The sequence below is a fragment of the Ranitomeya imitator genome, chromosome 9 (assembly GCF_032444005.1).
Source record: "Ranitomeya imitator isolate aRanImi1 chromosome 9, aRanImi1.pri, whole genome shotgun sequence".
Lineage (NCBI taxonomy): Eukaryota > Metazoa > Chordata > Amphibia > Anura > Dendrobatidae > Ranitomeya > Ranitomeya imitator.
In genome coordinates, this window is record NC_091290.1 from 67,733,118 (window position 1) to 67,758,167 (window position 25,050).

The 25,050-nt window shown below is 45.6% G+C and overlaps 1 protein-coding gene across 1 annotated transcript in view; it reads right to left on the reverse strand.

Moving 5' to 3' along the window:
- Nucleotides 1-1,236: 1,236 nt before the first annotated feature.
- LGR4 (leucine rich repeat containing G protein-coupled receptor 4) overlaps nucleotides 1,237-25,050 on the reverse strand; it is a 109,511-nt gene continuing 85,697 nt past the window's right edge. Inside the window, exons 5-18 of the mRNA XM_069739704.1 lie at nucleotides 23,982-24,197; nucleotides 22,054-22,125; nucleotides 17,073-17,141; nucleotides 16,917-16,988; nucleotides 15,601-15,672; nucleotides 13,891-13,959; nucleotides 10,112-10,183; nucleotides 9,964-10,029; nucleotides 9,778-9,849; nucleotides 8,865-8,936; nucleotides 8,313-8,438; nucleotides 6,753-6,874; nucleotides 6,291-6,368; nucleotides 1,237-5,479 (exon numbers count right to left, since the gene is read on the reverse strand). Of these exons, the coding sequence (XP_069595805.1) occupies nucleotides 4,203-5,479; nucleotides 6,291-6,368; nucleotides 6,753-6,874; nucleotides 8,313-8,438; nucleotides 8,865-8,936; nucleotides 9,778-9,849; nucleotides 9,964-10,029; nucleotides 10,112-10,183; nucleotides 13,891-13,959; nucleotides 15,601-15,672; nucleotides 16,917-16,988; nucleotides 17,073-17,141; nucleotides 22,054-22,125; nucleotides 23,982-24,197 (2,455 nt within the window). The 3' untranslated portion in view covers nucleotides 1,237-4,202. The remainder of the gene's footprint in view (nucleotides 5,480-6,290; nucleotides 6,369-6,752; nucleotides 6,875-8,312; nucleotides 8,439-8,864; nucleotides 8,937-9,777; nucleotides 9,850-9,963; nucleotides 10,030-10,111; nucleotides 10,184-13,890; nucleotides 13,960-15,600; nucleotides 15,673-16,916; nucleotides 16,989-17,072; nucleotides 17,142-22,053; nucleotides 22,126-23,981; nucleotides 24,198-25,050) is intronic.

Genomic DNA, 25,050 nt, shown 5'->3' on the forward strand with positions numbered 1-25,050 from the left:
GGCAAGAAAAAAGCAACTAACAGTCTATTCAGTAGGACTATCAGCTGTGTATCCACCAGACTTCTGCACAACACAACGGATGGTCCCAACCCCATTTATAAGGCAAGAAATCACACTTATTGACAGGGCACACCTGTGAAGTGAAATCCATCTCCGGTGACTACCTCTTGAAGCTCATCAAGAGAATGCCAAGAGTGTGCAAAGCAGTCATCAAAGCAAAAGGTGGCTACTTTGAAGAACCTACAATATAAGACATAACAAAAAAGTGTGACACAACTGAAATTAAGTATATAATTCCACGTGTTAATTCATAGTTTTGATGCCTTCAATGTGAATTTACAATTTTCATAGTCATGAAAATACAGAAAATCTTTAAATGAGAAGGTGTGTCCAAACTTTTGGTCTGTACTGTATATAATTACAAAAGAAAACCTCGATATTGCCATTTTTTTTGCTTCTCCGATATGAGATAAGTATTGCAAAATAAAAAAACAGCCACACAACACACACCTTTCTGTGAAAGTGAATTTTTTTTTTATCATTTACTTTTTGCTTTTTTTTCTAAGCCCCAAAGAGGGATTTAAACCTGCCAGCATAACACATCCAGCACTTGCCATGTATAGAGCAAGCTCCACTACTTAGTCTTTTACAGGTATGTCACGTGACAGTAAGGGTTAAAATCAAACCCTTTACCATCCTGGAAAACACTATTTTCTAGCAGCAGCCCCATGCTTGTACACAGGCGGCATCTGGCATTGCTGCTGGAAAAAGTGTGGCCTAGATCAGTTTACTAATACCAGTCCTGAAATGCCCCCCCACCCCCCCTCCAGAGATGTACCTTAAATCATGACCTGCCTGAGTCCTAATGAACAGTCGAACATGCAAAGTTATTGGGATAATTACTACAATGGCTGTAGTTGTGTGCTGCAACAGAGTTTCAGGATGAAAGTCTCAGCGTGGCGCAATACCGTCATTCATATAAATGGAGCCTTGTCTAGAATATTGTGCCAAAAAATTTTCAACAGAAATCTCTGCGCAGTGCCAAACGTTTAGGGGACAATAAAGGGTCCTCCAGCAACCCCATATGAAACATTTTGCTGACAATGTGCAGTCTTCAACATATTTATATCAAACTCACCAATCTCTGGATTCTGCCATGAGGGTCTTATTATATACATACTGAAACAAATCAAGTGTGCCCAAACCATTACAATTCACCCAAGAAGAGAACACACAAAATGGAAATAATTCTTTACTTGTTAAAAGCTTTTCATATAAAAACAAAAATTACAATATACAAAGTAAAACCCCCTCCCGTGATTAATATACAACAACTTGTACAGCTGCTATGTACAAAAGAGCTTATTTACAAGGCGAGAAAGTATATAAACTGATTCATTCTGCTACTGGCAGCCAATATAGTTTAAAGGAGGTAGCTTTAATTGACAAAATAAAAAACTGAAGCTATACATCCCAACCTTGTGCTCTATCAAATAATTTAGAATAGAAAGATAAAAAAATATGCTCACTATATACAGCTTGATTTGTAAAACTTCAATCTAGCTTCAAGGTTAAGATCGGAATGTCTCTAAAACAAAATGGAGGGGAAGGAAAGGGAAGGTCATGGGGAGAAATAAGGGGTTTAACAAATTGTGCCATTTGTGTGCACCCATCACGCATCTAAAGAATTAAGGTCAGAAACAAATGTCCTAAACAAAATAGAAATCTGTATTTAACTTTACCACTTATTTCAGATTGAGGCTAAAGATTTAGAATACATTTGAAAAAAAAAATTCAGACTTATTCAAATTAAGTGCTAAAAAAAATAAAATAAGGATTGTGAAATTGTGACAGTGATTGTGAAAGTGTTACCCGATCTGAAAACCCATTTCCAAATATGCCATGAAGGCATCTTCAGCTAATAAAGGGTTTGTGGTCTAGGACGCATCTATAAGCTAAAGCAGCTACAAATAGTGTCTCTGGAGGACAAGACGAGTCTACGCACTATGGAGACATCCCATTCATTCATGGGTGCCGTGTAAGTCTACGTTCACATTAGCGTCTTTGGGCGCAGCGTCGTTGACGCAACCCAAAACGCATACACAACAGCGTTTTTTTACGCATGCGGTCAACGCTGTGTCTCGTGTACTCTGTTTTCAGACGTGCAGGCAAGTGAAATACAATGCAATCACCCTTTTTTTATATCTATGGGGTGGTCTTGTCACTGTCTAGACACTTCATCACTTGTTTTTTACTCAAAAGGCGCATGCGTCGAACAACGCGGGTCAACGCTGGCACCTGCGCCCTATGCGTTTTACATAAACAGTAATGTGGTTTTTTTGGCGCATTTACGACGCAAGTGCGTTGCACGTGTTGTTTACCGGAAATTTGGCGCAGGAAAAATGCAACATGTAGCGTCGGCCGCGCCCTGTCTGGTGTGCCGAAATGATGCCTGCGTTGTACAACGCTTGACAACGCATACCGGCGCATGTCCATGCGCCCCCCATGTTAAAGATAGGGGCGCATGACGCATGCGTCGGTATCCGTCAATGACGCTGCGCCCAAAGACGCTAATGTGAACGTAGCCTAATACTTCAATTTCGCTGCAGAGTCAACAAAAGTAGTAAATGGACTTTAGCCGCTTGGTTCCTACGCCAAAGATACCCTAAAATGGTTGTCTCCACTTTTTATTCCCTCCATAAAAATGAATACTGGGTGCCAAGATAGAGATGTGCTTTATACGTTCCCAAGGTGGTAGAAAAGTTGTGGTCCAGTCTATGGAGTCTGTATACATTTTGGCAGTGTTCACGGAAACAAGGTTTAGCCTCAAAGGAGTCCACAGACAGAAGAGTGTACAACGGTGTGGAGAACTTTCCACATGGCAAATATAGGCACCTTTTTGCAGGCCCTTTTCACTATTTGTGCTATGTTTTGTGTCTTTCCATAGGTGAGTGGATCTCCACTAAGCACCCGGATACTAGTATGGTAAACTGTTCCATCATAGATGATGGCCTGGTAATTGTCACTTAGGGCCTTTCTGATACGCTGAAAAGTATGGTAAGAAGAGATGGCTCGGACCACAGTGTGGGTGCCCAAGTGGGACCCCTTGGATCATTAATAAGGCACAAGTAACATTGTCTCACATCATTAGGTCAGTATTGCTACAAAACATAATGTTTGCAATATGTAGCCACTGTATCTGTCACATAGGCTGGGGTCACACTTGCGAGTGTAAATACCCGACACTGCTGCCGGCACTCAGGCCCGGAGCGTGCAGCTGCATAAAAATACATGCAGCCGGCCACTCCAGTCCCGAGTGCCAGCTGCAGTGCCAGGTATTGATGCGTCAGTTTCTCGCATCACACTCGCAAGTGTGACCCCGGCCCTACTGGAGATCTCCCAAAAGCTACAAGGATCGTAAGTGTAACCAGATCGTGCAGGGTGGGCAACAAGCACTATTCCCCCATTACTAGAAAACCCACTACCGTCACTAGTATTTCTAGCCCTTGTAAGGGTTAACCCCTTCTATAATACTGTAATTTTATTTTTGGTCTACGCTTACCTACAAGACAGCTGTTAATTTAGAGCACACTCCTGCTTGACATGGGTCCCACAGGGGTGCCAGTACACATAAGGGGGCATCATAGCGCGGCTAGCTGGGACAGATCTGGTGTACAGACATTAGAAATCACCCTTCAGGTTACAGACTGTCCCTTTTAGGCCCTGTAGTAAGTTATTCTGAGCTATGAAACAGAGGCAACTTTGCTGCTGAAGACCACAGCTGTCTTCATACAATGACGTTCCCTCAACATCAGCACGATGCGACACGGCCGATCTATGAGACGACTCGGCGCTAACATACAGACATCACACTGTAGAAAAAGACAACATGATACGTAGATTAGAAGACAGACATAACAAAACAATTGCAGAGAAAATTTTGGTTTACATATTATTTGTAGTCCAAACAGTCAAAGTCTTTAGACTTCTGTCTCCTGCACAGGCATGTAACTGCTTGCAGTGCAAAATACACCGACAAGTAGACAACAAAGGGTTGCGCTTAAGAGTCCTGACATCCCTTGTCGTCTTCCCTTCTTACAAGTGACATGCTTATATAAAAGTGCTCCCTTTGATGTTCGGTCGGTAATGGATTGTGCTCTTCGACCACAACTATATTCCATATGAACAGGCCCATCATCCGCTCAGTCCTTCATTCTTGGTATATTATATGCGTAGCGAACCAATGGGAAGCCACGACTCTGGTAGAAGCAGGCTCGACCACATGCCTGGACCTGGTCAGAGCTATCGGACACAAATGAATCTTCTTCATCTGCGCAGTCCGAGTGGGCAGACTGAGTTCCAATGTCTGACCAGTAATTTTCTGACCGATGGCAGGGCACGACGGCCAATGTTGGACAACTGTGAGACTTTATTAAGTGTTTACAAGGTGGAGGATTCTTTAGGAGGACAGACTCACAGTAATCACACACTGCATAGTTGCCTTGTAGGTGAGAATACATTCCAAAGTCATAGTAAAAATCCTGAGTCACGCATCCCCTCTGGGCGTTGGTCGCAACTGCAACGGAGCCACGTCTCTTGGTCAAGTGCCACCGTAGCAGCTTCCAGTCTTCCTTAAACTTGGGGTTGAAAAATACATACAGCACAGGGTTGAGGCAGGCTGGCAAAGGAAAAAATATCAAAGTCACAGACTTCATGATTTCAGGGGTTATGGATATTGCAGTGATGAGTGGTGCAAATGAAAAGAAGGCGACAGGGCAGAAGAAGATGCAATTGGTGAAGATGAGCCAGGCGACATGTTTGATCATGCTGGACTCGGCATTCTCAGAGAGGTCTTCTTTCTCCAAAGTGCAATATAGTTTTGTATAGGTTATAACCATCACCAAAAATGCCAAGGAGTTTAGAAGAACTAGTGTAACTGTAAAACCTAAAGATGGCGTCTCTCCTGTTGGGAAAGGCAGACACAGAGGAGAAGAAGAAAATTCTCCAACGTGAAACAAAGGCAGACATCCCGTTCCTATTGCAAGCGACAGAGCGATGACTGAGGCAATCTGAAATTTCTTTAAATGTTGGCTCTTTTCCTTCTTAATGATATCCTTTGCAGACAAGCTCCGTTCAATGGCTGCCAAGGTCAAGAAGAAAATGGCACTCTCTGAAGAGAAAATTGCAAGGAACCCAGCTACTTTACATCCACTGCCAGTTTCCCACCAGATGCCAAACTGTGCAAACTGTCCCCAAGAGGCCGTGTCCAATACAGTCAGAATTCCTGTATAGATGCCCATGAAGAGATTGGAGACGGCGATGAGACCGACAAAGAGCTTGGATGAGGACATGGTGGAGCAGGAAGCAAACATGGTCATGATGACGATGACATTGAAGACGACAGCCAGCAAAAAGATGAACCATACAGTCAGCCGAATCATCCAGCTACCAAGGAGGAATTCACAGGGTTTAAAAGCACCTAAAAAACAAGGCATGGGAAAATTAGACAGTCTGGGGATTTCCAAGTGGTATATATCTAAGGAAAGGGTGCAACATTGGGGAGTTGGGTAAAAAAAATTGTATTGCAACTATAGCTGGAATCATTATGCATTCTGGTCATTCATCCTAGACTTTCCAATAACCAGGTCTGTCGTATTCTGCCACAAGCTCACTATACCATACCTTGGCCTGATCAAAATAATGACTTGATAATTGGCCTAATTTTTGTGGCGTTACAATAACCATTCTTTTCCCCCATGTACATTAGTTCCCAAGTTTGGAAGTTATCACCTATCCTGGGATGGAAGACAATGTCCTAATTGCTGGGGGTCCTTCTACTGGGCACTCTCAGATCAAGGGAATCGGGGCCCTGAAGAGCGCAGTGTGATCACATGCACTGCAACTCAGTTCACTCTTATGTGAGTGCAGAAGACTAGGAAAGCGCAGTGGTCAGCTACATCCAACGGTCCATTAAGAATGAATGTACATGATCGAACACTGCACCACCCACATGGGGCTCTTCAGATCCTCGGTTCCTGGGATTAATGGGGATCCCAGTGGTCAGATCCCCAGTAATCGGGAAATTATCCACTTTCCTGTGGGTAATGCATTACTTCAAAACTTAAGAATACCCTTTTAAAAAGTCGCCCGTACCCACCAATTGTATCATTGGACTACCATGTATAGGCATTTAGAAATTAATGCACCCAACTCCTTGGTTCTGCCTAGAGATAAAAGTGAAATCTACAACACTAATGTACACTACTAGGGGGAATCTAAAGGACACTTACCTGTAGAAGGATTGCAGTGAACAACGGTTTGCACATGGTCTTTAACCTCCTCCGAGATCATGTCATCTTCAACGGCACCTATGTGAGAGAGTACATTTGTTCTTACTCCGCGGACAATATCGCTCCAAAATACTACAGAAGTGTTACTTATGTTCTGGGGTCTGATCTCATCTCATTGCTGTGTCTACATAGACACTGCAGCTCCGTTTACATGATCTGGCCCGAGCTGCGGTACCTGGTAGTCACAATCACATGTACAGCACTGTGCCCATGAAAACAATCAAGGGGATGGGGCACTTGTCGAAAAACCGCTGGCACATCATTTTGAACATACGTTTGGAATCAGCAGGTCAAGTTCATAGTATGTATGTATGTATGTATGTATGTATGTATGTATGTATGTATGTATGTATATTTAATTTTTTTAATTTACATTTTTTCGGCGCACATTTAGGCAAGTACCTTTCTCGTGATCCTGCAAAAGCTTCTGGTACTTTGACCCGTCATCATCCACAGTGGGGGTCACATAAGAATCACATGCAGAAAACGCACAACACTGGTAAGCGTAAGGAACAGACACCGACCTAAAGCAAAGAGGGGGAAGTCAAGTCAACATTTTCATTTAATCAAAAGCTAAAATAGAGAGGATGTGTGAGAAATGTATTCACTGTAACCCTCAGATGTGGGCACTGCGTGTGTCATTGCAATGTATTTTCAGAATACACTGACCGAGCAGACATGGCTTATCAAACATATCCGCTTCTAAAGTGAACTAGGCCGACCCACAATAAGCTGAGCATTTTTTTCCTTGTACACAATGAGGTATTTAATTTGAAAACATGACGTATACACTGGGTAAATGGTCATGTTCACACTGACCACTGGAACGGAGACTGCAGTCCTCACCCACCAGCTAACATGGAGAGGAAGGGACCATTCAGAAGAAGCCATTAATCTACCTTTGCTTGACTACATAAAAGTCAAGCAGTCGTCTAGTGGTCTAATTAGACAGGCAGACAAAGATCGTTAAGGATATTGCACACACAACAGTTGCATTATCTGCCGTACACCTCCTGTTTACATGGGTTATGTGCTACATAGCATCTTATTGCCAGCATGAACGATCCAACCACCCAATGACCAAGCATTTCGCTGGTTTGACCAGTGAAAGCTCAGATGTTTGGACGAGACGACAATCGGCAGCTAAGAGTTGTAATGAATGCTCTACCAGATTATTGACTTCATCTACATGAGCCCTAAGAAGTTTATATGGTGAGAAACTTCAATGTGCGCTCCCCTACTAATCTAATCTCTAGTGGAGTTGCAAACAAAGTGCAGATGTGAGGAAGCAGAGGAAGGAGAAGTATAAGTGCCAATCTAACATTTGTCAGCTAACCAGTGGACAGGTGACAAAGATCTTACACTGAAAACCCCCTTAATGTTTGTGGCTTATAGGTATATACATCTCTGCATTATGCCAAAGCGGGTTTGCAGGCCACTTAGTCCAAGACCTGAGACTCACATTAAATGAATGGCATATTACAGATTCTGTATTAATACGCTGGTCTATGACAAATAAAAGCTAGCCATCACTTTAACAGGAGCTATCGAGGTTATTCAATCAATGGTCAATCCTCAGGATCGGCCAGCAATGTATGGTCATTGCCTGACCTTCACCAGCCCGGTCAGTCAGAACACCGGGCTCTTCTTTGTTCATCCAGGCAGAGGAAAGTCCACGTGTGGGTGGCTGTGTCTAGTCCGGCAGCTTTGTACGGTTCTCGGTGGCTGGCAGAGGATCATCACCAGGCACAGCCACACTCACCTGGACCAACAATGAAGCACCATGGTCCTTTGTTCTGCTGCTTGATGGGGGTCCCAAGGGTAAGGACCTCACTGAATGTTTAACAACAAAGGAATCTATGCAATGTGTAAAAGTCTAAAGAAACGTTTTGGAGAATTGTCGAGCAGCGAGAATGATGTGCGTGTGTACAGAGTCCCACCGATATACTGAGCATCACTCACTGCAGCTTCAGGAAGTCTTTAGTCGACAGCGAGTCTCTGAACGTTGGATTTCCTGTGAGTTTTAGCTGAGTTAATCCATGAAGTCCCCCAGTTGGAAATGACGACAACTGATTAAAACTCAGGTCTCTGAAAATATCAATAGGCAACATAATCAGCAGAAGAAAAGACAATACAAATACACAGCGTGGGCACTTTGGGCGCCGGCGGTCAGACTTTCTTATTAGGTAATTAAGTCGTTTAATACTGAGAGATTCCACCAGTCGGCTCAGCACATGCACTTGACATTTCTATCTAACGCCACAAAACCCTTAATCTGACTGAAATGCCCCTTTCAAAGCACATTTGTTATTTCAACGGTAAATTGCGCTGATTTCTGGCGATTACCCTGGGGGATATAATCTCATTAAATACTTCGAGAAGGTAAATCCTCTTAGCATACAAAGGCAGATTACTGTATACAGTAATTCAAAAATGAGAAGCGGGGAAAATTATTAACATGTATTAGAGTCGGTTTTAAGATGAAGAAGTGACGATCTTGGACTGGTCACTTACAGTCTAGATATAGACGTCAGAGTGCTGAAAGAGTCACCATGGATCCGGCTGATTGCATTTCTACTGAGGTCCCTGCAAAAGAGACAAACAAGAAGAATTCGACGTTATGGAGGCCATTGCTTTTATACTTGGTGAGAGATCTATATGAGAGGCTTACAGGGACCAAAAGTAATTGGATAATTATCTCAAAAGCTCTTTTGCATTGTTAATCAATCAATTAAGCAGGTAAAAAGTCTGGAGCCAATTCAGGTGTGGCATTTGCTTTTGGAATCTGCTGCTGTGAACCCACAACATGCGGTCAAAGAGAGCTTTCAATGGAAGAGAAATGGACCATCATTAGGCTAAAAGCAATCCATCAGAGAGATAGCAGAAATGTTAGGAATGGCCAAATCAACAGTTTGGTACATTGTGGGGGTGCACTGGTGAGCTTGGAAACTAAAAAGGCCTGGACGTCCAAGGAATACAACAATGGTGGATAATTGCAGAATCATATCCATGGTGAAAAAAAAAATTCACAACATCCTCCCAAGTGAAGAACACCCTCCAGGATGTGTTTCATTATCTAAGTCTACCATAAAGTGAAGTCTTCATGAGAGCAAATACAGAGAGTTCACCACAAGGTGCAAACCATTACTCAGCCTTAAAAATAGAAAGTTCCAATTAGACTATGCCAAAAAACATCTAAAGAAGCCAACCCAGTTCTGGAAATGTATTCAATGGACAGATTAAATGAAGATAAATCTGCACCAGAATGATGGGAATAAGAAAGTATAGAGAAGGCTTGGAACAGCTCGTGACCCACACATCCGCTGTGAAACATGGTGGAGGCAGTGTGATAGCATGAGCATGCACAGCTTCTAGTGATGAGAGAGCGTATAAAACCCTAAGGAGGATAGTGGTATCAAGTACTCACAGCGTGCGGAGGGAGGTCAGGCCTTGCAAAGACTCGTTTTGAACCTCTGTGATTTGATTGTGCTGCAGGGAACTATAAAAGAAACAAAAATGTCTATTAAAGAGAATTATAACCTCCGCTAAGAGAACGGTGGAACGCATGATAAGAATATACATGGCCACATCATTCAGTTCAATCGCTCCTTACACTTCTTCCAGAAAGCCGCAGCCCTTCAGTCCGGTCAGTGATGTAATCTCATTGTAGGAGAGGTCCCTGGAAGAAAAAACAAACGCATGGAAAGGAAGATCAAAGAAGACGTGAGGGTTAGAAGTAGCAGCCCCAGATCTGGACTCACAGAGATCGCAGCATTTTCTGCTCCTGGCACAGGTTCAGTGGGACGCTTCTTATCTTGGTGCCTGTCAAGGTCCTGGACAACACAGAAGAAGTGTATGAAGTGAGATGTGGAGATTAAATAAGTGAGAAGGCGCAGATGGTAGGGCAGATGCCGACCAGTAACTTAAGGTACCTTCACACAACGATTTCTTTAACGATATCGTTGCTTTTTGTGACGTAGCAACGATATCGTTAACGAAATTGTTATGTGTGACAGCGACCAACGATCAGGCCCCTGCTGGGAGATCGTTGGTCGCTGGGAATGATCAGGACCTTTTTTTTGGTCGCTGATCACCCGCTGTCATCGCTGAATCGGCGTGTGTGACGCCGATCCAGCGATGTGTTCACTGGTAACCAGGGTAAATATCGGGTTACTAAGCGCAGGGCCGCACTTAGTAACCCGATATTTACCCTGGTTACCATTGTAAATGTAAAAAAACAAAAAACAAAACTACATACTTACATTCTGGTGTCTGTCACGTCCCTCGCTGTCAGCTTCCCGCACTAACTGAGCGCCGGCCGGCCGTAAAGCACAGCGGTGACGTCACCGCTGTGCTCTGCTCTACGGCTGGCGCTCAGTCAGTGCGGGAAGGTGACGCCAGGGGACGTGACAGACACCGGAATGTGAGTATGTAGTTTTTTTTTTTTTACATTTACAATGGTAACCAGGGTAAATATCGGATTACTAAGCGCGGCCCTGCGCTTAGTAACCCGATGTTTACCCTGGTTACCGGCATCGTTGGTCGCTGGGGAGCTGTCTGAGTGACAGCTCTCCAGCGACCACACAACGACTTACCAACGATCACGGCCAGGTCGTATCGCTGGTCATGATCATTGGTAAATCGTTTAGTGTAACGGTACCATTAGCACAGCTCAAGATGGCATTTCCACCATGGAGGAATAAACTTGTTCTACACAAATAGCTTTACATTACCGTCACATATAAAGCTGCATTATAAAAAAAAATAAACTGGTTTCAAATAAAAGTTCAGCATTAGAAGGGAAAATAGAAAAAAAAAGTGTTAAATGTCGTGCATGATGTGTGTCTGGCTCTGCAGCTTCCTTCACCCGACTAATACCAGTCACAACCCATGGACACATGCAGCGCTGCTCCGGGGGAAAACACTTTTTCCCCATTCTGGACAATTTTCATATTTTTCCTCCAATCCCCTCTGTCCTTACAAATTATATTCCCTCCCACCATCTTCTGCCTTCACAGTCATCATGGTACACAGGAGAGTTAGTATTTAAAGGGAATGTCAGCACAGAATGACTGTTCAAACTAAGTCCCACCACTTGGTTCTTCCAGGTGGGGCCAATCATTTATCACACCTTCCCAACTGCTCGTTTTCCATCTATCGCCACCTCCTCTTTAATGGTCATCTCCGGCTTCATAGAACCAAAGAAGGGAGGAGACAAAACAAGCAGGTGAGAAAGTGTATATAAAAGGATTGGCCCCTGTGCTTGGTCTGATCAGTCATTCTGTGCAGAGTCCCCGATTCATACCGACAGAACGGCAGGCGCCAAGAATCAGATCCTCCCTGCACTAATGCAGCCAGGTGTTTTTTTCCCTGAAATGCTCAGGCACGTCACACAAAACATGCTTTATAAATCCAGCGCTGCTACAGGTGATTGACAGGTCTCCTGCACAGCGAGCAACGTGTCAATCACCTGGGAAGAGGAGGCTGGGTGTGGAGCCAGACTATGCTCGTCTTCAGCCATAATGGTTCCTATAAACCTATAATTTTATCTGAAACACCAAAGCATTTCAGAAAAAAATAAAAATATACAGTACATACCAAAAGTTTGGACACACCTCATTTAAAGATTTTTCTGTATTTTCATGACTATGATAATTGTACATTCACACTGAAGGCATCAAAACTATGAATTATCACATGTGGAATTATATACTTAGCAGAAAAGTGTGAGACAACTGAAATTATGTCTTATATTCTAGGTTCTTCACAGTAGCCACTTTTTGCTTTGATGACTGCTTAGCACACTCTTGGCATTCTCTTGATGAGCTTCAAGAGGTAGTCATCGGGAATGGGTTTCACTTCACAGATGTGCACTGTCAGGTTTAGTAAGTGGGATTTCTTGCCTTATAAATGGGGTTGGGACCGTCACTTGTGCTGAGCAGAAGTCTGGTGGATACACAGCTGATAGTCCTACTGAATAGACTGTAAGAATTTGTATTATGGCAAGAAAAAAAGCAGCCAGGTAAAGAAAAACAAGTGGCCATCATTACTTTAAGAAATGAAGGTCAGTCAGTCCGAAAAATTGGGAAAACTTTGAAAGTGTCCCCAAGTGCAGTTGCAAAAACCATCAAGCGCTACAAAGAAACTGGCTCACATGAGGACCGCCCCAGGAAAGGAAGACCAAGAGTCACCTCTGCTTCTGAGGATAAGTTTATCCGAGTCACCAGCCTCAGAAATCGCAGGTTAACAGCAGCTCAGATTAGAGACCAGGTCAATGCCACACACAGTTCTAGCAGCAGACACATCTCTACAACAACTGTTAAGAGGAGACTTTGTGCAGCAGGCCTTCATGGTAAAATAGCTGCTAGGAAACCACTGCTAAGGACAGGCAACAATCAGAAGAGACTTGTTTGGGCCAAAGAACACAAGGAATGGACATTAGAGCAATGGAAATCTGTTCTTTGGTCTGATGAGTCCAAATTTCAGATCTTTGGTTCCAACCACCGTGTCTTTGTGCGATGCAGAAAAGGTGAACGGATGGACTCTACATGCCTGGTTCCCACCGTGAAGCATGGAGGGGGAGGTGTGATGGTGTGGGGGTGCTTTGCTGGTGACACTGTTGGAGATTTATTCAAAATTGAAGGCATACTGAACCAGCATGGCTACCACAGCATCTTGCAGCGGCATGCTATTCCATCCGGTTTGCGTTTAGTTGGACCATCATTTATTTTCAACAGGACAATGACCCCAAAAACACCTCCAGGCTGTGTAAGGGCTATCTGACCAAAAAGGAGAGTGATGGGGGGCTACACCAGATGACCTGGCCTCCACAGTCACCAGACCTGAACCTAATCGAGATGGTTTGGGGTGAGCTGGACCGCATAGTGAAGGCAAAAGGGCCAACAAGTGCTAAGTATCTCTGGGAACTCCTTCAAGATTGTTGGAAGACCATTCCTGGTGACTACCTCTTGAAGTTCATCAAGAGAATGCCAAGAGTGTGCAAAGCAGTCATCAAAGCAAAAGGTGGCTACTTTGAAGAACCTAGAATATAAGACATATTTTCAGTTGTTTCACACTTTTTTGTTAAGTATATAATTCCACATGTGTTCCTTCATAGTTTTGATGCCTTCATTGTGAATGTACAATTTTCATACTCATGAAAATACAGAAAATCTTTAAATGAGAAGGTGTGTCCAAACTTTTGGTCTGTACTGTATGCATGACTGTAATATTGCAGCCAAGCTCTGATTCATGCCATCCATGGTTTGGGCAGGGTGACTCCGGTGACAGGTTCCTGTTAGACCAGTCATTGAACATTAGTCAGAAGACAACACTACAAAGTGTGCGCTCTGGTCTGTCAGGACGGTGCTGATGGATTAGGAAGCAGCCAGTGCAGCTTTGGATGAAACTGGAGAAGAGGCCCGATTGTATGTTTAGGTCTTGGTAAGAGCGGGCCTGAGCCCAGATAGTAAGAGATGAGCCGAGCTTACATGGTGGAGGAAAGAAACAAAACAAACCGGAAAGTAAAATAAACACTCACAGACTCTCAAGATTAATCGTTCCCGTCAGGTTTGGAAACCACTGGATATCAGACGCCCCTCTGATCACCCTTGTGGATAAAAAAAAGGAGTCATTAGCAACTGCTTGACAATTAGATATACGGTATATAACTACACAATTAGTAAACAGCAAATTAAGATTTTAGGGTTTACTGGTTGGAGCACTGGTTGTTGGGAAAAACATGGCAACATGTGCACAAGACCTACGGACCGTCGGGGAGTCTGCCCCATTTTCTGAGCGCTCGGGTTGGGCCGCTTATGACCTTGCAGAGGATGGCCAGACTGGATACAAGTGAGGAGCACGCTCATCTATAAGGAGTGTGACGGCCACATACATACGTGACTTACGGACCGTCGGGGAGTCTGCCCCATTTTCTGAGCGCTCGGGTTGGGCCGCTTATGACCTCGCAGAGGATGGCCAGACTGGATACAAGTGAGGAGCACGCTCATCTATAAGGAGTTTGACGGCCACATACATACGTGACTTACGGACCGTCGGCGAGTCTGCCCCATACTCGGAGCGCTCGGGTTCAGATGACATGTTGGGCCGCTTATGACCTCGCAGAGGATGGCCAGACTGGATACAAGTGAGGAGCACGCTCATCTATAAGGAGTGTGACGGCCACATACATACGTGACTTACGGACCGTCGGCGAGTCTGCCCCATACTCGGAGCGCTCGGGTTCAGATGACATGTTGGGCCGCTTATGACCTTGCAGAGGATGGCCAGACTGGATACAAGTGAGGAGCACGCTCATCTATAAGGAGTTTGACGGCCACATACATACGTGACTTACGAACCGTCGGCGAGTCTGCCCCATACTCGGAGCGCTCGGGTTCAGATGACATGTTGGGCCTCTTATGACCTCGCAGAGGATGGCCAGACTGAATACAAGTGAGGAGCACGCTCATCTATAAGGAGTGTGACGGCCACATACATACGTGACTTACGGACCGTCGGCGAGTCTGCCCCATACTCGGAGCGCTCGGGTTCAGATGACATGTTGGGCCTCTTATGACCTCGCAGAGGATGGCCAGACTGGATACAAGTGAGGAGCACGCTCATCTATAAGGAGTGTGACGGCCACATACATATGAGATTGATGGCAGCTGAACCCGCTGATAACAGGTTTGGCTGACAGTAACATGGGAGCCTCAGACGATTGGATGTGCTGGATCCATATCGCCCCCGACAATCAATTTCAGACTGCCTGTCCTGTTCTCCCAGAGATCGGCCAGCACCAGATAAGACTGGCCGCGGCCCTACGACCACACAGGAGTGCTCCGCTGTATAGAGACAGACAAGTTACCAGCACCTTCATATTCACCACTTCATTTTGAATATGAGGAGTCAAAACAGATTTATTAAAACTGGTGCAAATGAAATCGTGTAGTTTCCCTTCACTACCAGAGCCTCCATCTCCCATTTTTAAGAGGTCTCTTGGAAAATGTCGAGTAGTAACCCAATTGGCTGCCATGGTCAGCGGCTCCACTCCCCCCCCCCCCCCCCCCATTTTCTACCATCTGATTAAGCTTTAATTTTCATACAACCAGAAAATCCCTTTAGCTCAACCATTGCAGAGGTCATGGGGTGAATATAAAGCATGCAGTAGTAACAGAAGGCAGACGGACCACGGCTGGGTCAAGTATCTCACTTCACACGTCCTAGTAGAGGGGAGACAAGTACTTACAAGAAGCGCAGGTCTGATAAGTTCTGGAAAGCCGAATTCCCAACGAAGGACAAGGGATTATCATAAAGTTGTCTGAAAAAGAAAAAAAATCCAGCAACTCAGTAACAATATAGAACACGAGTCTGCAACCTGAGGCTCTTCAGCAGCGGAGACACCACAAACCCCAGCATGTCCTTAATTCTTTTTACCAGAGGACACCGAGATGTGACATTTTACTACAGGCGTAGAGCCGCTGGCCACAAATCTCAACTATAGGTCCTGGCACAAGCTGTGCTGGCCTTGGCTCACCAGTAAAGCACTGACCAGTAAAGAATTACTGGTGAGCAGACACCAGCACCGCTTGTGCCAGGACCTGTAGTCGAGATCTGTGGCCAGAGGCTCTACGCCTGTAGTAAAATGTCACATCTCAGCGTCCTCTGATCAAAAGAATAAAAACAATAAAATGAAAAAAAAAAAATCATAAATCACACCAAAGAGAGAACAGAATAAGGGTTAACAATCTGACATGCATTTACAACCAGTGGTTTGGGCTTATATCTACCTCCTACTTAAACAGTTGTTTTAAAGGGCTATTGCAAAAAACAACAATGATCCCCTATCCAAAGGTGGGGGAATAACCATCAATGAATGTCAGACAGCTTGGACCCCTCATGGATCCCGGCTGTAGAACCCCTTAGACCGTTGCTCTGCAGCGCCAACCTGAAAGGAGCAGATGCCCATGTGTGGCCTCAAATCTATTCATTGTCCATGGTACTGCTGAGTGCAGTGCTCGGCTGGTACTATAGACAATGAATGGAGAGCAGACTGCACACATGCACCTCCGCTGCGTCACTGAGGTTAGCGCTGTAGAGCAATGTCTTCGGATGTCCAAAGCTCCAATCTCAGGCTCACTTTGGGGTCCCAACGATGAGACCCTACGTGATCAGCAAGTTAGCTCCTACCACACAAAAAAGGATACCCTCTTTTTTTTTTTCTTTTTTTAATAATCCTTTAATTGGGAAGCTCCACGGCAGAGATGGTTTGTGCAGCCATACAACTGTCTGCATGGACAGAAGTCTACCCACCAACCTTTGGGGGCCATGCTGGGAGATAACAATGGACAGTTTAGCTCTCTTGTTTTGATATTTTCAATACATAAGCAAAGTCCCAGTTTAGAAAGGGTTAACGTGTCGGATTGGTGACAAATCTAGGAGGCTGCAGACACAATCTCATACAAGCACAGCACTCGGCAGGTGTGAACTGGTCGCTCCACTTTACTATGAAACCACAATTAAATATTAACCTAGAATGTCGGCGGCCGGGCCGCAGATACTTACATGCTTTTTAGTAAAGGGTTTTTCTCAAAGGCTCCATCAGGAATGGTGGTAATGGAGTTGCTGTGGAAGCCCCTAAATACACAAACATGGAGACATTTAGAGCGTCACCGATATTACACCCGGGCGATGTCCCGCACACCGGAGCACAGGACTTACAGCTCCTTTAAATTGCTCAGCGACTTGATGACATCAGGAAACTCCACAAGGTTATTGTAGTTCAGATCACTGAAAGTATGAAACAAAATTCACAATTAATCTTTGAGCACCTACGGTTACAAAAGAAAACCCTCGCCGACATCCTGATATTAGAGGGTTCACAACCAGGTCGGAGACTTTGGCCTAGTCACATTAAGGCTATGTTCACACACAACAATTTTGCTGCGTTTTTTTCCTAAAGTCAGAGCCTCCACTTTTGGCAGTAAAAATGCTGCGCTCAAAACACCCATTCATCTAGGGTGGGTGACGTGTGCTGTATCTACAGTACATGTTGGATAAAGGTAGTTCAATTAAACCAAGACCCTACAAAAATACTGTGAAAAAACGCAATTGGTTTTCTCGCAGTGTTGTTACACTTTCTCATTGCTTTCTATGGATCAAAAAATGCTAAAAGAATTGTTGTTATGCTGCAGGTTTCCAAAACACTGCAGTTTTCAAATGCTGGCGCATCCTGCCAAGAATAAAGGGATCGGCAGTCCAAAAATCGGATATGCCAGCTCCTCATCTCCCCTAACATTCTGTGGGGCGGGAGTTGGGCGCCCCAATACTAAGTAGTCAGCCAAGCCCACTGCTAGTGGCAGGTTCGGCCTATGATAGACTAATTTATAAGTGTAACTCCTAACAACATTCTGTGGGGCAGGAGTTGGGCACCCCAATACTAAGTAGTCAGCCATGCCCACTGCTAGCAGCAGGTTTGGCCTATGATAGACTAATGTATACGTGTAAGTCCTAACAACATTCTGTGGGGCAGGAGTTGGGCACCCCAATACTAAGTAGTCAGCCATGCCCACTGCTAGCAGCAGGTTTGGCCTATGATAGACTAATGTATACGTGTAAGTCCTAATAACATTCTGTGGGACAGGAGTTGGGCACCCCAATACTAAGTAGTCAGCCATGCCCACTGCTAGCAGCAGGTTTGGCCTATGATAGACTAATGTATATGTGTAAGTCCTTATAACGTAGCTAAAAAGGGAACGTTCATCTTTTAAACAGGACGTCATCATGAGAACATTACTCACTATTTGAATCAGGTTCTTGTGTTAAATGTAGATTTTAAATATTTTTGCCAAAGGGCATACATTTATTTTAACACGTCATATTTCACTTTGTAAATAAAACATGCCATTTACATAAATAACTAGAAATTTTGCCATTTTCACATTGGCTGCTGTTTTTAACGGACATCTTATTGTTTCGGGAAACACCATCATGAACATAGCCTCAATAGTCAGATCCAGACCCCATCTTTTGTATTAAGCATGTGCAAAGGTGATTGTGAAGGGAGGAGGAGCAGGGAGCTGTGACATCAGCTGTTGTGATTGCCGGATCCTGTGTTATCAGCAGGGTATTGAGGTGTTATCAGTCACTGTAATCCTGCCTCTGATGAGAACAAAACTGCTGTAAAGGAGCGAGTCTGGCCCAGTGACAACTGCAAGATGTAAAGGGGAAAAATGAATTAAAAAAAAATTTTTTTGGCAATGCTTTAAGACAAACCTGCCTTCAACAATAGGTCCTTTACAGATGACAGCTTCACTACATTGACTTCCTATATTTATTGTCCCAAGCAAACAGACAAAGTGCCGATATACTAAATATATACTGAATAGAATAACAAAAAGGCAGATTATTCTCCTACACATCCGCCTAAAACACAGTGGAAGGGCTGGCGTGTAAATGAAAATCTGTGGTATCCTTTATCCCCTGGGTACACCACACTATTTGTCTTTCCATGTTTAATTACTTCCTTCAGTGTACAGTTTATATCTGATCCAGAAAAACAATGGCCAGGGGTCAGCTCAGTTCAGACCAGCGGCTTCATGTGCTGCATGGAAATGCGAGAACGCAGAGGACGCACATTCTGGGAGGAAAGTAGCAGAGGTGACCGTGCAAAAGGCGTGAGGAGAAGAGTGGAGTTATCACTGATGTATGCAGCCGAGGCATCGAGCTCCGATAATGCAGGGCGCGCGTGCCCGTGTCTGGGCGCGCGGTTTAAGGAGCTTTATTTATTCAAACATAAATGTATTTTTCTTGTGTTTGTATCTAGTGGTTTATTTTCCCATTTTTGTCCCACCCACACAGAAGAGAAAGGAAAAAAAAAAAAACAACCAAAAACAAACACTTTCTCAACTTCGTGTTAAATAGTGTTTATTTAAATACATGTAATTTTGGCTAAAAATATTTCTTAGCAAAAGGGTTTCATTTATAAAAAAGAAAAAAAACAAACCACCATTTGCCTTCTGTAGCAATGTTGATTGCTTTCTGCAGGATAAGGAATAGGGTCATCTGGCCTCAGCCATGTGCGACCCCTAATATAAATTGTAAAATCAGGGGTGGAGCAACCCGCGACGCAGCCTCCGGGTGGAGCAACCCGCGACGCAGCCTCCGGGTGGAGCAACCCGCGACGCAGCCTCCGGGTGGAGCAACCCGCGACGCAGCCTCCGGGTGGAGCAACCCGCGACGCAGCCTCCGGGTGGAGCAACCCGCGACGCAGCCTCCGGGTGGAGCAACCCGCGACGCAGCCTCCGGGTGGAGCAACCCGCGACGCAGCCTCCGGGTGGAGCAACCCGCGACGCAGCCTCCGGGTGGAGCAACCCGCGACGCAGCCTCCGGGTGGAGCAACCCGCGACGCAGCCTCCGGGTGGAGCAACCCGCGACGCAGCCTCCGGGTGGAGCAACCCGCGACGCAGCCTCCGGGTGGAGCAACCCGCGACGCAGCCTCCGGGTGGAGCAACCCGCGACGCAGCCTCCGGGTGGAGCAACCCGCGACGCAGCCTCCGGGTGGAGCAACCCGCGACGCAGCCTCCGGGTGGAGCAACCCGCGACGCAGCCTCCGGGTGGAGCAACCCGCGACGCATATAGTCTCTGATCAGGAGAATGGCACTGTCGTGTTTACTGATCATATCCCCCCTAAATGTCTTGTATCCTCCTCCGCTGTGCGACTTTCTGCCGGGGGTGAATTGGAAGAGATGTGACCGTGGTTACATGGACTGATAAAGGGATGGGCTTTCCTAGTTTTCAGAAGTTATGAATGTTCTGTATCCCTCCTACGGCTTCCGTGTGAGGCGACAGCAGTAAGGCTACTTTCACACTAGCGATGTGCGACGTACATCACAATGCGTCATTTTGGAGAAAAACCACATCATGCAAAGCTGCCCGCAGGATGCGTTTTTTTTCTCCATAGACTTGTATTAGCCAACGCATTGTGACGTATGGCCACACGTCGCATCCGTCATGCGACAGATGCGTCGTGTTTTGGCGGACCGTCAGCACAAAAATAACCATTGCATGTAACGTTTTTTTGCACGTCGTGTCCGCCATTTCTTACTGCGCATGCGCAGCCGGAACTCCGCCCCCCCTCCTCCCCGGACATTACAATGGGGCAGCGCATGCATTGTAAAACTGCATCCGCTGCCCACGTTGTTCATTTTTTTCGCAGTTTGCGTATGGTGACGGCCCCGTACCGACGCTAGTGTGAAAGTAGCCTAATGGGGGCTGCGTAGGGTAAGGGACAGAAGGAAAGATAGATACCTTTATGTTTAACAAGTCAAGAGGAACAAAAGTCTGGTTGAAGCACATGTAATACATACAATACAGCAGAACTACTACTCTAGGACGCAGGCCTACATTTGGTGTGGATAAGTCACAGGAGAAGGTCTTCATTTCTTATATGGCACCAACATATAGCGCAGCGCTGTACAGAAATTCACCATTCACATCAGTACCTGTCACTAATAGGGATCACCGTTGTATTTCTGTGTCTCTCATACATGCACATTAGGGACAATGGAATAGGAGAACAATAATATTATTAAAGTATTCGCTATGGCAAGGTGGAATCACATTTTTTGGTGTGATTTATAGGGAAGCCATCAGAAAGTGACCTATTGCTGAAATCAGATTTTTGTGGAAAACTTTTTTTTATCCCCATACAACGTTGTTAAAAACAAAACAGAAATCGTGCAGTTTTCACACTGGCCACATTTTAGACAAACGTCCCGCTTCAGAAGAGAACACATGAACATTAGCCACAATGGTGGACTCCTGATCCCTTCATTTGTATTGTGGTGTCTAATGAGCATGTGCAAGAGTCATTGTGATGAGAGGGGGAGCAGGAGAGCGGTGACGTCATCTATTAGTGGATCCTGTGTAATTAGAGGTGTTGCCTCTTATAATCCTACCTCTAACTATGGAGCCTACTTAAAACTCTTCCTCAAAAGTGACAGTATGACCACCAATAGCCAGTGTGTATTGCAAAATTACTAATTATATTTTTTCAAGAAATAATGTGCTGTTAAAAAAAAAAAAAAAAAAAAATTGCCAACTTTGAAAATGGACCCAAATACGAAGAGAACATACAAGCCCCATGCAGATGTGGCCCTTGGTCAGATTTGTCCACAGGCAGCCCCCAGTGCGGCAAGGTTACACTTTAATAATACTGCATAGATGGCTGCAACTTTAAAGGGACTGTCCAGAAATAAAAACCATGGCTGGTTCCAGGAATGTGAATTACTACACTGTGCCGTACCATTTTCCTTTCCCAATATTTCACTTGTGTAACATTCAGTCCTGATCCTCCTCTTCATGAACTACAGAGGTTGTCGTCTTTTACACAGCAGAGAAAACTAGAGGTTCCAAAATCTCATGCCTCCCTAAACAAAAGCAATGGTGAAACAGTGTACATGTATTCCCCAAGAAAGGTCATCTAGAAAGTCATCTCTTCCTGCGCACAATAAAGAGAATGCTAAAGTATCGGTGCTAGTGATTAAAGTCGACCCAGGAGTCCAATACCCTCAAGTAACGGATCTATAATGAAAAAATTGTGCCCTGACCACGCACCTGTACTGACAATAGGAAAAGAAAAAAAAAATAAGCCGACAACTAAACATTGCAGAAGGACAAGCTAAATAGTGACTGTACTTACAGCGCTTCCAGGCTATCCAGTCCATCAAAGCAGTGAGGGCCAAGGGTTTTGATTTTGTTGTTGTGAAGGTGTCTGGAAATGAGAATTGAATATTTGAAGAAAAAGTAAAATGATGGCTTCTGAAATTATGTTACTGCTTACAGATCTAACAAGAATACAATCTAGATAGGTGAGTGCAAGAGAGATTGGAAGTGCAAGAATGCATGAGCAGGTGAGTGAGAACAAGGGGGGGGGGAAGAACCAGAGCGAGCAAGAGGAGGGAGAGGAGGAACCAGAGCGAGCAAGAGGGGGGAGAGGAGGAACCAGAGCGAGCAAGAGGGGGGAGAGGAGGAACCAGAGCGAGCGAGAGGAGGGAGAGGAGGAACCAGAGCGAGCAAGAGGGGGGAGAGGAGGAACCAGAGCGAGCGAGAGGAGCGAGAGGAGGGAGAGGAGGAACCAGAGCGAGCAAGAGGGGGGAGAGGAGGAACCAGAGCGAGCGAGAGGAGGAACCAGAGCGAGCAAGAGGGGGGAGAGGAGGAACCAGAGCGAGCGAGAGGAGGGAGAGGAGGAACCAGAGCGAGCAAGAGGAGGAACCAGGGCGAGCAAGAGGAGGGAGAGGAGGAACCAGAGCCAGTAAGAGGGGGGAGAGGAGGAACCAGAGCGAGCAAGAGGGGGGAGAGGAGGAACCAGAGCAAGTAAGAGGGGGGAAGAGGAGGAACCAGAGCGAGCAAGAGGGGGGAGAGGAGGAACCAGAGCGAGCAAGTGGAGGGAGAGGAGGAACCAGAGCCAGCAAGAGGAGGGAGAGGAGAAACCAGAGCCAGTAAGAGGGGGGAGAGGAGGAACCAGAGCGAGCAAGAGGGGAGAGAGGAGGAACCAGAGCAAGTAAGAGGGGGGAGAGGAGGAACCAGAGCGAGCAAGTGGAGGGAGAGGAGGAACCAGAGCGAGCAAGAGGAGGGAGAGGAGGAACTAGAGAGCAAGAGGAGGAACCAGAGCGAGCAAGAGGAGGGAGAGGAGGAACCAGAGCGAGCAAGATGGGGGAGAGGAGGAACCAGAGCGAGCAAGATGGGGGAGAGGAGGAACCAGAGCGAGCAAGTGGAGGGAGAGGAGGAACCAGAGCGAGCAAGAGGAGGGAGAGGAGGAACCAGAGCGAGCAAGAGGAGGGAGAGGAGGAACCAGAGCCAGCAAGAGGAGGGAGAGGAGGAACCAGAGAGAGCAAGAGGAGGGAGAGGAGGAACCAGTGCGAGTAAGAGGGGGGAGAGGAGGAACCAGAGAGAGCAAGAGGAGGGAGAGGAGGAACCAGAGCCAGCAAGAGGGGGGAGAGGAGGAACCAGAGCGAGCAAGAGGGGGAGAGGAGGAACCAGGGCGAGCAAGAGGAGGGAGAGGAGGAACCAGGGCGAGTAAGAGGAGGAACCAAAGAGAGTAAGAGGAACCAGAGCGAGCAAAAGGGGCGAAGAGAAGGAACCAGAGCGAGCAAGAGGGGGGAGAGGAGGAACGAGAGCGAGCAAGAGGAGGGAGAGGAAGGAACCAGAGTGAGCAACAGGGGGGGAAGAGGAGGAACCAGGGCGAGCAAGAGGGGGGGAGGGAAGGAACCAGAGCAAGCAAGAGGGGGGAGGGAAGGAACCAGAGCAAGTAAGAGGGGGGAAGAGGAGGAACCAGGGCGAGCAAGAGGGGGGGGGGGGGGGGGAGGGAAGAAACCAGAGCAAGCAAGAGGGGGGAGGGAAGGAACCAGAGCGAGTAAGAGGGGGGAAGAGGAGGAACCAGAGCGAGCTAGAGGGGGGGGGGGGAGGAACCAGAGCGAGCAAGATCAGAGGAGGGGAAACAGAGCAAGAGACAGACAGAAAATGTGAGAATTAATGAAAGATGCACATGTTTCCTTTATATAGTCTATATATCTAAAACTTATATAGCAACTCCCTAAATACTTCTATATGTAATTAGAGATTACTTACAAAACAACCAGGCTGGAGAGATTGGAGAAGGCATAGTCCAGTATGTGTGTGATTTTGTTTAGTGCCAGTGTTAAGGCCTGAAGGGATGGAAGATTGCTGAGTGGGCGAACAGGCACCTCTGTTAAGCTGTTGTCATCCAGCCATAGATGCCGGAGCTGCATAAGACCCTCGAAGCTGTCATCTGGCACGCTGACAATGTGGTTAGCATCTAGTCGCCTGTAAGAGAGACATTCAATTCATCAGAATCCTTCAGTACAAGTTTACCAGACAGGAAGCCATAAAATAAATAATTTGAGTGTTTGAAAAAAACAAATTGGCAAGCCAAAGCGTACACATGGCATAGTATAGTAAAGGAAGTGGTGTATTGGCTTACATAAATGTGCACACATGCATCTAACGTATCCTCTTTGTACATGGAGCAGTTTAGTAGCCTCCTAACACTTGCCAGCCTGTGGACATGCTGTAGTCACAGACTCCTCAGACTTTTGTGGAGTAACATCCCAAAGTGGAAGGTAACCATCTACGGCAGCATGTCTTAGGTGTTGGGAGACAGAAGGATCAGACCGGTCACATGTCGGACTGCTGACCCATTTGTGTGCTATCTGGGAACACTTGGCAGGCCCCACATTAGACAGTCAACCAAACCCATCAATATTGGTGAATTTTTCCTATATTAATCTAATGTTCATGGGGACCTTAAATATTACATGCAAGTGACAGGGAGATCTATGGATGAACACAACTCATTACTTAACTATCAAGATTGAATGCATTAGTTAGCTGTGACAAAGAAGCTCCTCGCCAGAGAAGGAAATGCCCGATAACAGGGAACATTAGATTGCATGCCAATGAACAGCAGATGGACAGAAACTAAAATGTAGGTTTACGTATAAAATGGATTTGACATACAATCTACATATGGATTTTTTTAATTTTTTTATTCTTCTAATATTTTATCACGTTTGCTCAAGACCTTCTAGTTAGATGTAGTACGTGACTACTTTACCTGACACGTCACATGGGGACATACAATTCCAAGCATCGACCATATAAACGGAAAGGCTTATTC